At 47.6% G+C, this 13,113-nt stretch overlaps 1 protein-coding gene and 1 pseudogene across 2 annotated transcripts in view; both read left to right on the top strand.

Moving 5' to 3' along the window:
* PPP2R5C (protein phosphatase 2 regulatory subunit B'gamma) overlaps positions 1-13,113 on the top strand; it is a 130,416-nt gene that overhangs the window by 13,862 nt on the left and 103,441 nt on the right. For both annotated transcript variants that reach the window (XM_086708787.1, XM_086708785.1), the window contains exon 3: positions 647-809. In XM_086708787.1, the coding sequence (XP_086564913.1) occupies positions 647-809 (163 nt within the window). The remainder of the gene's footprint in view (positions 1-646; positions 810-13,113) is intronic.
* LOC147579684 (NADH dehydrogenase [ubiquinone] 1 alpha subcomplex subunit 12 pseudogene) lies at positions 10,461-12,653 on the top strand (annotated as a pseudogene).

Raw genomic sequence — 13,113 nt, 5'->3', positions numbered from 1 at the left:
ATGACCACAGACTCCTTATCTTACACTTCTGGAGGTCAGAAGTCTACAGTAGGGCCCACGTGAAGATGTCGGCGTGGCGGGTGCTTCCGGGAAGCCGAGAGGAGAATCTGCCTCCTGGCTTTTTCCAGCTTCTAGAGGCCTCGGGCGCTACTTGGCTCGTGGCGCCTTCCTCTGACTTCTTCCAGTGCCTCTGACGCTCTCACCTCTGCTTTGTCATCTGCTTCTGTTTTGCCTTGTCTTGTCTGGTAAAGCCCTGTGATGACTTGGGCCCCCACCCTGATAATCCAGGATCCTTACCTCATCGCATCTCCAAAGTCCCTTTTGCCAAGTAGAGAGACCTCCCGGGTTCCAGGGATCAGGACCTGAACATCTTTGGAAGGTCATTGTCATCAGCCTGTATATATCCATCAGCCTGGATGGCAAATGCATAAGAGAAAAGTTTGAACCAGGAGAATCTCTAGAAACCCAGCATTACTAGGGGCGGGATAGGGCATGGACTCCAGCCACTGTAAGGAGGGACGTTTAGGGCAGAGTGGAGTAAAAACCATCCCGGAGTAAAAACTTGTGTATATTTTCCAGATCCTAATTGTGCTGCAAGATACAACAGTTTGACATATGCGTCTGTCTGTTTTTGTTTTGGAAACAGATTTCCGGCAGGAAAAACAACCTTCCTGCTACCCCGTCTACCGTATCCAGCAAAATAAAAGTGCCCGCCGCTCAGCCCATAGTGAGGAGGGACAAGCGGCAAAACTCTTCGAGGTTCAGCGCCAGCAACAACAGAGAGCTTCAGAAACTACCGTCTTTGAAAGGTAATTTTTATCATTTGCCTTTTAAAAGTTCGAGGGTGCCCATTCAGGGGAGGAGTAACGTTCTCGTGGTTTGCCAGCTGCTGCTTCCTCTGCTGCGTTGATAGTCCACTAGGGTCGTCTTCTCTGTTACGTTTTGTTTTGTTTTGTTTCCATTTAATCCCACTAACTGATCTACCCAAGTGGTACTTCAAACCCCAGAGCTGTTTAAGGTGAACGTCTCATGCGTAGTCCAGGTGTAATACACTAAATGTCTTCGTGTGAGTCGGAAGCAGGCCGGCTGGCGTTCCCTGCGAGGACTTCTCTCCTGCATTTGTCGCCTTTGAACTCTAGCGATTCAGAAAGGAGGTGCTGCAAAGAGAGCATTCGTAAAAACCGCAGTGGGGCCTCCTCGTTTTCCTGGTCTCAGAGAAGTGAAAATTTAGCCATAATCCTTCGTGGGCTGTCTTGGTATGAATCGTTTGGGGATTACTCTGCCCAGGGGGTTCTGCCAGGGAATGGTGCCCTTTGCTTTGAATTTCCCCCAAGATGGCATAGTCCCCCCTTTCCGCCTGAAGGTGTTTGGCCCCTAAAAGTGCTCCTCTAGGAGATGTTGAGGTCGAAGTAAAGGAAACCAAGGAAAATAGGGTAAGGACCCCAAAAGTCAAGTGCAAACCTCTGAACACCTTTATATTTACTAAAATAGAAGACCGGTGTAGTAAACCATCAGACATTTTTCATGCCATACATTCACAACAATGGGTCTTTTTACAAGACGAATGAACCCAGAGCACCCTTACAGGCATATTCTAGTGCCTTCCACGCTGCGGGGCGGATAGCAAGGGCTCACTGCACATGCGCCAGATACATCCGGCAGGGGCAGGGATGGAGGGAGGGAGGAATGTAAGGATTCATCGATGCCTCTCCTGCCCCTCGCCTGCTAGGAATCCGGACTGTCTGCTCACTGCAGCCTGCAGAGCGCAAATCTGGCTTAGATAACGTCTAGCTTCATCTTAGTACGCATGCTAAGTCATTTTTGGGAGGGATGAATCCACAGGGCACAGGAGATTTTCAGGACAGTGGGACTACTCTGTATGATACATGGCATTTTGCATTTGTCCAAACCCACAGAATACACAGCCCAAGGAGGGAGCCCTGACGTGAACCGTGGTATTTAGTGAGTAATACTGTATCAGTATTGGCTCATCAGTTGTAACCAACGCACCCACACTAATGCACAATGTTCATAATAGGGGAAACAGGTGGGGGATAGTGTGAAACCTCTGCATTCAATGTTTCTGTAAGTCTCAAAGTCTAGTAATTAAAAAAAAAAGAAAAGAAAAAAGTGCTGCTGTTGCCATCTTCTGAGAACCCCCGGCTGTTGGATCTTTGAACTTTTAAGCCAGCCCTTTAAAATCTTCGCGACGGTGTTACTGTCTTCTTCGGTTGGTGATCATTTGGATTTATCCACTAATTTATCGCTTTATTCTTCATTCTTGTTTGTTTTGTATCTCCGACTTCTCTCCTGGGATCATCTTCCTTCTATTTGAATATGTCGTGTAGAATTTTCTTTCATGAGAGTCTACTGGTGGCAAAGTCTTTATTTATGTAGAAAATATCTTTATTCTGCCCTCATTCTTGAAAGGTGTTCACTGAGTATTGAATTTCAGGTTATTTTCCTTCAGTACAATGAAGATCAGCATTTCACTGCCTTTGACTTCCATTAGGATTGAGAAACCAAAAAGGAATTGTGATTCTTGGCCACTTTTCTGATTTTTGTCTTTAACATTTGAGTTTTCAATAGTTCCACTGCCGGGTGTCCAAACGTGGGTTTCTTTTTTCATCAGTCCTTTTGGGGATTCATCTTGCACCCCTATGTTATTGAACTTCCTCAGTGGTGGAAAGTTCTCAGCCGTTGTTTCTTCTACATTTATCTCTCTTTTTTCTGTGGCTTTAATCAGGACGTATTAGACTTTTTCATTTACTATCTTTCTTTTGATCTTCATCTGTATTTTTCAAACGTTTTGTGACTTACCATGTCCTATTCACGATGAGAGAGTCTCACGTTATCTACGGTGAAGGACCAGTTTTCTTTTTCTTAATTCTCAACCCATCGTGGACTAATGCTTTCATAAAACACAGTAAAAGTAAATAACTATAAAAGCAAAATATCAAATGCAGCCTTTTTTGTTATTATAGCCAGTGGACCTAAAGTTGCCCTGCTAAAGTGCTACCAGAATCTTTAAACACCATGCCTCATTTCTGTAGCTCAGAATCTTCAGGTCTGTCTAGTATGTGCTGAACTCGCTTTGTTCAGCTTTTAACCTGAGATATACTTCTTCGTTTATGGGAGTTATGTTTCTAACCTGCAGCATGACTTTTTCATACTTTCTGTTCTATCTCGGGTCACCCTCTTCGTTTCCGTGGGTGCGGTAAGCATAGCTCCTTCGTGGTCTGTGTCAGGTAATAACGTCATCTGAAGTCCTTGTCACATGATGTTCATGATGCCTTACTTTCTTGAGTACCTGACTATTTTCCAGTGTGTGCTGGTCATTATACTCAAGTATTTAAGATGAATTAAAACCTAAGACAAAAGTGCCTTCTTCCATAGGAATTTGGTTTTTCTGGTCTTTGCTGCTTTTGCCACACACCTGGGTCACCACTGGTGTGGGAGTGTTGTAAATCACAGCACTCATTTATTATGACTTGTTAAATCCGTCAGGCTGGTTGTCCGGTAAAATATTCCACTTACTCCCTGTCGTTCTTGTACATAGAGACTTTTATTGGATGGAATGCCGCGTAACGCGGGAGATACTGGAGTTAGTACCAGATACGCATCCGATCTGGTGACTGTCCTAAGTGATGCCACATTTTACAGTGTGTTAGGGTGCTGACAGGTTGACCTCTCCGTCAGATGATGACACTTCCCTCCGCATCTGCACTGTCCAGAAGTACTGATGGTGATTTGCAAGGTATGTTTTGGCATCCTGCCAGCGTCTGTTTGCCACCAACCGTATGCTAATGCTGTATACACCATGCGACCGTGCTTCCTTAGGACAGCAGTGGCTCTAGAGACTTAACACGTAATCTGGCATTCTTCCTCAAGCAGAGCCGTCTCCTACCAACTGGAGATACTTGGTTACCTTGACGTATAGTTCCTACTGGAAATCAGGACGGGCTTGATGTTCTGCCTTTTAGTTACCGATTTCCCTCAAACGGTGAAAACCTAAAGATTTTTTTCTGGTTTTCTCTTTTTTGAATATCGTTATGAACGTAGAGATCCCATTGATTTCAGTGTGCTTCAACCCTACTAAAATTGTTATCCTTTCTGATGCGCAGATACATAAGTTTAAGCATTGGGTATCCTTCGGGCTAACTCCTGTGTGTGTTTTTTGACATGGATGCATTTATTTTTGATTCCTTGACTTCTGAGACAGTAAGATGTCCCCCAGCCTCATTTTGTACCTTCCTTGTCCCAGACCTGGAATCGGCCATTTTCAGACAGTCCTGATTTCTTTCAGTGGGGATTGGTTTTAGAGACCAAAATCTGGCTGCTGGGGGTGATTGTTGCTATTGGACTGATGTTGCTTTTAAGTGCTGTCAGCGGAGGGAGTTGGTATATAAATACATGTATATTTTAGTCGTGCTTTCTTATTGACATTTTCAGTTCAACTCTAATAGCATGGTATTTTCACACGTTTCTTGAATTTTCAGTTTTATCTCTTTTACACTGAAAATCTTGGTTTCTAACATTGTTGACGTAATTATTGCTTTTTCCTATTAAAATCATTCACAACAACAATACTGATATTATTACAAACGCTAGGCACTTTGAATTGGCTCATTTCATTGCAGAAAAAGCAGTTGTGTTTTTATTGGGATCTCATCACCTTTTTTAAACGTCCGGGAAGGATGGCATCTTTAGGAAGTTTGCATCCTCTTACGTAAGAGTGTGCTCTGTGAAGGCCACTTTCATTTCCTTTTAGGTTTTTTAAAGTTCCCCTTTCTTACTAGGTTTGTACCTAGATATTCTGTTATTGTTGCTGTTGTGAGTGTCTTCTAAATAGTTGTTAATTATTTACGTGAAGGCTGTTGATTTCTGTGTCTCGCTTTCACATCCTGCTTTCTTGCTGAATTGTCTTACTGTTTGCAGTAGTTTTTCAGCTGATTCTTTTGGATGTTCCAGGTACCTGGTTAGATCTGCATGTGAAGATAACCTCACCTCTGGGGCGGGGCACCTGGCTGGCTCAGTCAGCATGCAGCCCTTGATCTCAGGGTCGTGAGTTCAAGCCCTACATTGGGCATAGAGCCTACTAAAAGGAAAAAAAAAAAAAGATAACCTTACCTTTTTGTTCCTAATTCTTATACCTCCAGCATCTTCCTCTTGAGTTGGCTGAAAATTCCCATAAGACGTTACGTGTGGTGGTGCAAGTGGGCACGTGTGTCTTGTTCCTGACTTTGATGGAAATAGAAGCAGGATTTTTTTTCATTGTTTCTTTATTTAGAGAGAGTGGTCGCACACAGGGGAGGGGCAGAGAGGAAGAGAGAGAGAGAATCCTAAGCAGGCTCACACTGTCAGCACAGAGCCCGACATGGGGCTCAATCACACGAACTATGAGATCATGACCTGAGCTGAAATCAAGAGTCCGACGCTCAGCCAACCGAGGCGCCCAGGCATACCAAGCGGGGTTTTTTAAAAACCGTTTATTACTCTGTGGTGATCCTAGGTTTTCAGCCATTACAGGTTTTGCGCCGTAATATAAATTTTTCATCGTTCGCGTCTTTGAAACTTTTCTGAAGCTGGATGCAGAGAAAGGAGATATTGGACCGAAGCCTATGTGATACCGCCCAGATGCTGTGGCCCCAGACACGCTCTACCCAGAGCAGATGACATGTCTGTCCCATTGCACCTTTTCAATACTGGGGTCGTTTAAAATCTTGAGTCATTTGTTACGTGGAGAATAGTATTTCCTGTTTTTATTCATTTAACAGTGAGGCTGAATGTAGACTTCGGGCCTTTCCGTTCAGAGATTTCCCTGAGTTCGTCCCTTCCTTGACCATTTTTGGTCTGGAAGGTAAAAGTGTTCAGATGCCAAGTGAAGGGAGATGTTTTGACTGCCGTGTGGGAGGAGTAAATCGATCAAGCAGCTTGTAAGAGCCTGGGAGAAGTAGTCAAGTCCTAGAGAAGCAACTGGGACTTCACCGCAATTGAGACCTTGGGGCAGAAATTTTGAGTTGCTAAGCGCTTGGCCTTTTGTGAAAGAAGTTGTTACGCTATCGTTGGGAGAATTTACGTTAATTCTTAAAACTTGGCTTTTGAACTGCAGTGAAAAGCTTCTATTTCTTGCCTTCCTTGTGTGAAAATTCAGTACTTCAGCCGTATTCAAAGCAGTTCAGTTTCTGATACAACTGAAAACTTTGCCGTACAGGCGGGTCACTTTTACTGCCTAGAGATGAACTGTGCATGTATTTAGAGGGAGCTTGCCTCGTGGCCATTAGTCAAAGAACACGACCATGGAGAGTGAGAAGGTGCCAGAGTGCCTGCCCTAATTCTGGTGGGTTGAGAAACTGCCCCCATCAGTCCTGTCTCCTGCCACGTGCTTGGATTTCTGCGTCTGCTCCTGGTGGCCCACAGTAACAGAGGAGATGGCCCAGGCGCGGCGAGGCAGATGCCAGTTCACAGCAAATATTTCCTGACCGTCTGGGTTGTCCGGAGCACGGGGAGGTGGTCAGGGAAGTGACAATGACCAAAGGCGGCCCTGGCCCTCAGGGAGCCAGCCGACCCACAATCCATCACGCTTTTTGCACTCAGGCCCCGCGTGGCCACATTCCGTCAGCGGCTGGGCCGCAGACACGCCACCACGGCCACCCTCGCGCGTGACCGAGAGCTGGTGCCACGTCAGCCAGCCCGGCCCTTCTCAGACACCCCGCTGTCCACCCTCCTCGGGCCAGGCCTGGCTGTCGCTGCCGGGGTCAGTCCGGCCCCTGCCCCCTGTGGTCTGGCCACCCCCTCGGAGAAGAGCCTGGGAGTCTTTTTCCAGCTGTCACCTCCCACTTAGTCTGGCTCAGGCCTTCCCCGCCCGGGTTTCCCACAGCACCTCACACTCAGCTCACGACCAACGCGCGCACACACACATACGTGCGCACACGCACACGCCATTCCCTGGGTGTTCCCATCCTCTGTCTGGTCCCTCGCGGCCCTAGACGCTGGCTCTCCTCCGTCTCTGCCTTCCCCAGAGGCAGCCACTGCACCCCACCGTGTCTTCCTGCTCCGTTGTGTCCTGAACCACCCTGGCCCAGGCCTCTGCCTTCTCTCTTTTTTTATTGATTGTGGCAAAATAGTCATAGCATGGTATTTGTCGTTTTAACCACTCACAAGTGACCCTTTCAGCGGCATTAAATATGCCCGTGGTGCTGTGCGCCCACACCTCCCTCTCCTCATCCCCGTCTGGACCTCCCCCAGCCCCGCAACTGCCTTCTACTTCTGGCCCTAGGATTTCAATCCCCCCGGGAAGTGAATCATACAGAATTGGTCCTGCTGGGTCTGGCTTCTCTCTCTCAGCCTAGTGTCCTCAGGGGTCATCCACGTTGTAGCCTGTGACAGGGTTTCTCCTTCTGTTTCTTGGGTTTTTTTTTTTTTAATTTTTTTTTAACGTTTATTTATTTTTGAGACAGACAGAGACAGAGCATGAACGGGGGAGGGGCAGAGAGAGAGGGAGACACAGAATCAGAAGTAGGCTCCAGGCTCTGAGCCATCAGCCCAGAGCCGGACGCGGGGCTCGAACTCACGGACCGCGAGATCATGACCTGAGCTGAAGTCGGACGCTTAACCGACTGAGCCACCCAGGCGCCCCTCTTGGGGTTTTTTTCTAAAGTTTATTTATTTTGAGGGAGAGAGAGAGAATCCCAAGCAGGCTCCATGCCGTCAGCGCAGAGCCCGACGTGGGGCTCGATCTCAGGCGTCGTGAGATCATGACCTGAGCTGAAATCATCGGACCCTTACCCGACCGAGCCACCCAGGCTCAGTCTTCCTTTTCAAGGCTGAATATGCTCCATCGAACGGCTAGACCACAGTTCGTGCATCCACCTGTCCGCTGGTGGACACTCGGGTTGCAGAACACGCTGCACGTGTTAACTTCACTGTCCACCCGTGTTCCTCTCGTGCAGCGTGTCACCAAGGGCAGAGCTGTGCTGCTGCCCAGGCCAGCGTCTGCCAAGGATACAGGAGACACACTTTACGGAAGGAACGGAAGGGCCTTCGAGCCCTCTGCCCGCTCCTTCCTCGCTTCTTCAGTTTCCAGAGAGCTGCGGTGACATCCCCTCTCATGAGGAGACCAGTCCAGGCTCACACACACACTCCCAACTCCCCACCGGCTCTTCCGTGTACAAGGAGGTTTGCTCTTAAGAGCTGACGTGAGAGCACCTTAATCTATCGTGCATGCTGGAGGCACCCGGGGTGGGTGCCCTGTCTTCTGTGAGCACCTGTTCTGGCTCTAAAGGTTCCCGGCCCAGCTGTGGGAACAGTGACAGCAAGTGCTCGGGATGAGCTTTCCCTGGGCTCCTCCACGTCCCCCTGCTGGCCGTGCCCGGGGACCAGCCCGTCCACGCTGTCCACTCACAGCACTCGCTCCCATGGACAGGGCGACCGGCGCCTGCCCCTTTGTCCTTGCTGTTGGCAAGCAGAAGTTCCCTGGCAACCTTTGAACACAGCTGAATGCTAGGTATCTTTGATCTGCCTAAGGAAAAAGTCTATTTTAAACTCTAAGTGAAGCCAGCTGTTTTAGGTTAGCTCTCTTGCCCAACGCAACGTACATCATCTGCGTTCCTACAGCTTCCAGTTTAAAAAAAAAAAAAAATTAGTGCCGGCCAGCACAACGGCCACGCCGTGCGACACCGCCGTTCTCGAGGTTCAAAAACAACTTGCTTTTCAATGAAAGAAAACTGTAAAACTTCTTGACTAAAATATGAGCATATTTAATTTGCCTGCAAAACTGCCTGGGAGATGAAAAATAAAACCTTAAGCTAAATTTAGAAATGAAAACTGGAAAGTTTTATTCAGAATTGCTAAAGCAGAAATAAAATCAGTGGGATGTATTTACAGGCAGTTTGTTTTTAAATAAAGACCAAAACAAAGCGACAGAGGGACCAGAGAATAAAAAGAGTAATTCGGGTTGTTGTTGTTTTTTTTAACCTTCATTTCTGTACCGCACAAAGATGTTTGCACTGGCATCTCTGATGGGAGGGCGCACGGAGGAGGGCTGTGTGCACCCAGAAAGGTGCCCTTCCTCCGTGGGCATTAGCTCAGGCCCTTCCCCCCCCCGCCCCCCCCCCCCCGGGGCTGTAGCAGCAGGGAGGGCGGGGTTGGGTGGTGGAGGGAGGGTTAGAGACCAGTAGGGAGGCCGTCGTGGGGGGCATGGAGGGCAGGTCCATCGCTCACAGGTGCTGCAGGAGGGGGCAGCGGAAGATCCAGATTGTGCACCCGGGGGATGGGAAGTGTTACCATCCGGGCGACTAGATGGTGTGCCCCTCCTAGTTATGTACTACAGGGAAGAGGTTCAAAGAGCAGGAAAGGGGTTTATAGGATCAGAACAGAATTGGTGTTACTGCTTGAGTCGTCCGTCATTTGGGGTGTTCGCTGATGCACCTGCCGTTTGCCAGGCACCGTCCAGGGGCTGCCAGGGGGAGGGAGCCTGTGGCCCAGAGAGGGGGTAGGAAGGCTTCTGGAGCAGGGGTGGGCAGTGTCGCAGAGATCCCCGCTCGGCTCTGCTGCGCTGTCCTCCTGCAGCCCGGGGATCTTTCCGAAGCACTGTTGGTAAAGGCCATGATCTTGGAGTGCTGCGGTGTGCACGGCTTTCAGGCAGAATGGCTGGAGCCAGTCCCTCCCGAGCCCAGCACGTAGTCTACTCCGTCTGTGACATTGGCACCTCCTGACACCCGAGGAGGTAGAGGATCACATACACCCCCTTTTCTGGGTGAGATGAGAACCATCCTGGGGTAGTCAGGGTGGCGACAACTTGGTCGCGGTGCCAGGGGCGTGGCTGCATTCGGAGCCTCTCCTGGGCTGGTCTCCGCAGCGAGGACGGTGCTCCAGAGACAGGTTGAACCCTGGTAGTTGTAGTGAGCATATAGATTCGGTGCAGAAGTGGCAGAGATGGTGGTAAAATTAACTAGTCCGTGACTCATTCTTTGAGACCGGGAGGGAGTCCACAGCCTCTAGTTTGTCGGTTCAGTTTGTCTTGCCTGATTTAGGCCAATTTTTGTTTGTGTGTTTTACGTACAGGAGCTCCTTTACACAGCACAAGGAAGAAACCTTCGGGATCATATTTCCTGGGTGCTCATCACAGCCCATTCTCTGTTCTTAGCCTACAAGCCAACTGGCAGCATTCATTAAGGGTTTCCCCCTGGGCTAACTTAACCTATGCGTCTTTTTAAAAACCATCATGTTGGGGCGCCTGGGTGGCGCAGTCGGTTAAGCGTCCGACTTCAGCCAGGTCACGATCTCGCGGTCCGTGAGTTCGAGCCCCGCGTCAGGCTCTGGGCTGATGGCTCGGAGCCTGGAGCCTGTTTCCGATTCTGTGTCTCCCTCTCTCTCTGCCCCTCCCCCGTTCATGCTCTGTCTCTCTCTGTCCCAAAAATAAATAAACGTTGAAAAAAAAAAATTAAAAAAAAAAAAACCATCATGTTTAACTTTTATCATAGTAGTATGTGCTTATTTCATCAATGCTGAGAGAAATACACTTCAGAAAGAAAAGCCACCCACTGTCGTAACACTCAACAGTGTTGGTTCATATTTTGGGAGTGTTTCATTTTATGATCATACTATTTCTGAAAAGTTATACACTCCCCTATTCAATTATTTTCATTTTACATATTTATAACTATTTTTGATGGATGTCTAATGTTTCATTGTGTGGGAAAATCCCTTTGACGTTAAGGTAGTTTCTAGTATTTTAGAATCACAAAAATGTGATGCTCTCAAAAAAAGTTACTAGGAATTAACCAAGGAGATAAAAAACTAGTACACTGAAAACAACAAAACGTTGCCAAAAGGCACTGATGACAACACGAGTAGATGGAAAGACCCATGTGTTCATGGGTTGGAAGGCAGCATTGTTAGGACGTCAGTAGTGACCAAGGAGACCTACAGATTCAGTGCAATCCTTATCAAAATCCTAATCGTATTTTTCTCCAGAAATAGGAACATCCATTCTAAAATTTGCATGGAATCTGCAGGGACCCCCAATGGCCAAAGCAGTCTTGAGAAAGAAGAACACACTTGGAGGTCTTAAATTTCCTGATTTCAAAACTTTCTGCAAAGTAACCAGAACAGTGTGGTGCCAGCATAAAGACAGGTATATTCACCAATATCGAGGAGACTAGAGAGCCTGGAAACCAACCCTCCCGTAGATGGTTGAATGGTTTTCCCCATTGAGTGGGGAAAGGACAGTCTTTCCAACAAATGGCCCTAGATAAACTGGATATCCAAATACAAAGAGTGAAGTTAGACCCTTACCTCACACCATGCACAAAAGGTAACTCAAAGTGGATCAGAGACCTAAATAGAAGAGCTAAGACCATAAACCATTAGAGAAAAACATAGAGGAAAAGCTTCATGCCCTTGAACTTGCTACTGATTTTTTCTAAATGATGCCAGAAGCACAGGCAACAAAAATAAAAGTTAAGTTGGACTACATCAAAATTTAGTGGGGAATTTTTTGTGGTCGGTTCCATGCTGCCAAGTGCATTTTGAGCATCGCACCCGGGAGGCTGGGCCCAAAGGACATGATGGAGTTCTCTTGGGTCCTGAAACACAGGCTGCAGCAGGTCAGCGGCCACGGCAGCCTCCACGGCTATCTAGAATTTTCTTCAGGGCAAACGATGTGAGGGTTGGTACATTAGTGGGGGGAGACAAATATGGAAACAAATACTCTGAGGACAACAGTCCGTTTTTTGGCCGTCACCAGTGGGTTACGTATACTACTGAAATGAACGGCCAGAACACATTTCGGGATGTGGACAGGTGTCTCCTGAATGGCATTGTTGGCCTCCCTCTGTGACTGATGATCCTCCAACAACAGAACCACCTACTGCTTGTAAATTCATTTGGACAAACCATAAGTTCAATATGAGCGGCGCTCCAGACAATGTACCTTATTCTACCACTAGAAACAAGATTTGAGAGTGGGTCCCACGTTCAACATCTGACAAGTAAAGACCATGGAAAATAATTTAAACATGTATAATATGGGCTCTTCATGCAATTGCACTTTTACAGCTTACCATTAACTTGATTAAAATTGTTTGATGAAGCAAAAAATAAAATTTCTGTGCCTCAAAAAATAGTCAACAAAGTGAAAAGGCAACCCACAGGATGGGAAAAAAATTGGAAATCGTTTATCTGATAACAGATTAATATCCAGAATTTACAAAGAATTCCTCCAACTCAACAACAAGAAAACCTGATTTAAAAACGGAAAAAGGACTCGAATAGACAGATCTCCGAAAAAGATACACAAATGGTCAGTAAACACGTGAAAACATGATCAGCATCACTAATCGTTAGGAAAACGCTAATCAGAATCACAGTGAGATACTACTCCACATCTGTTAGTGTGGCTGCTGTCAAAGGAACAAAAAAAAACAACAGAAAATAACAAGTGCTGGTGAGGATGTGGAGAAACTGGAGCCCTCGTGCACTTTGGGTGGGAATGTAACAGGCTTGGTGCCGCTGCTGTGAGAAAAAGCATGGAGGTTCCTCAGAAAGTTAAATGCAGAAACACCATAAGTTCCAGCAATCCCACTTCTGGGTGTGCACCCCAAGGAACTGAAAGCAGGGACTTAAGATAGATCCTTGCACACCCGCGTTGCAGAGGCAGCCCAGCGTGTCCACCCGTGGATGGACGGGACAACACGCGGTCCGGTCACGCAGCGGAATATCATCCAGCCGTACAAAGGGGGGAGGCGCTGACGCCCGCCGCCACGTGGATGGACCTCGAGGACGTTACAGAGCGAAGTACGCCCGTCACAGAAGGACACACGTGCATGATCCCGCTTGGAGGAGGTGCCTGGGGTCGTCAGAGTCACAGAGACTAGGACGGGGGGTGCCGGGGGTGGGGGTGGGAGTTAGTGTTTACTGCGGACAGTTTCAGTTTTGCAGGATGAAGCTCTGTGGATGGACGGTGGCGACGGCTGCAAAACGGTGTAAATGTGCTTAAAACCACACGAGCTGAGCGTCGGGAGTGAAAGTGGTTAAGACGGTAAATTTCACATCATGTGCGTTTTAGCGGTTTTTTAAAAATTTTAACACGTGATGCGCACCCCGCTACGA

The sequence above is a fragment of the Puma concolor genome, chromosome B3, assembly GCF_028749965.1.
Source record: "Puma concolor isolate L17-30 chromosome B3, mPumCon1.1.hap2, whole genome shotgun sequence".
NCBI classification, from domain to species: Eukaryota; Metazoa; Chordata; class Mammalia; order Carnivora; family Felidae; genus Puma; species Puma concolor.
The sequence above is the reverse complement of the archived record's forward strand: the minus strand, read 5'-3'. Positions and strand labels throughout refer to the sequence as shown.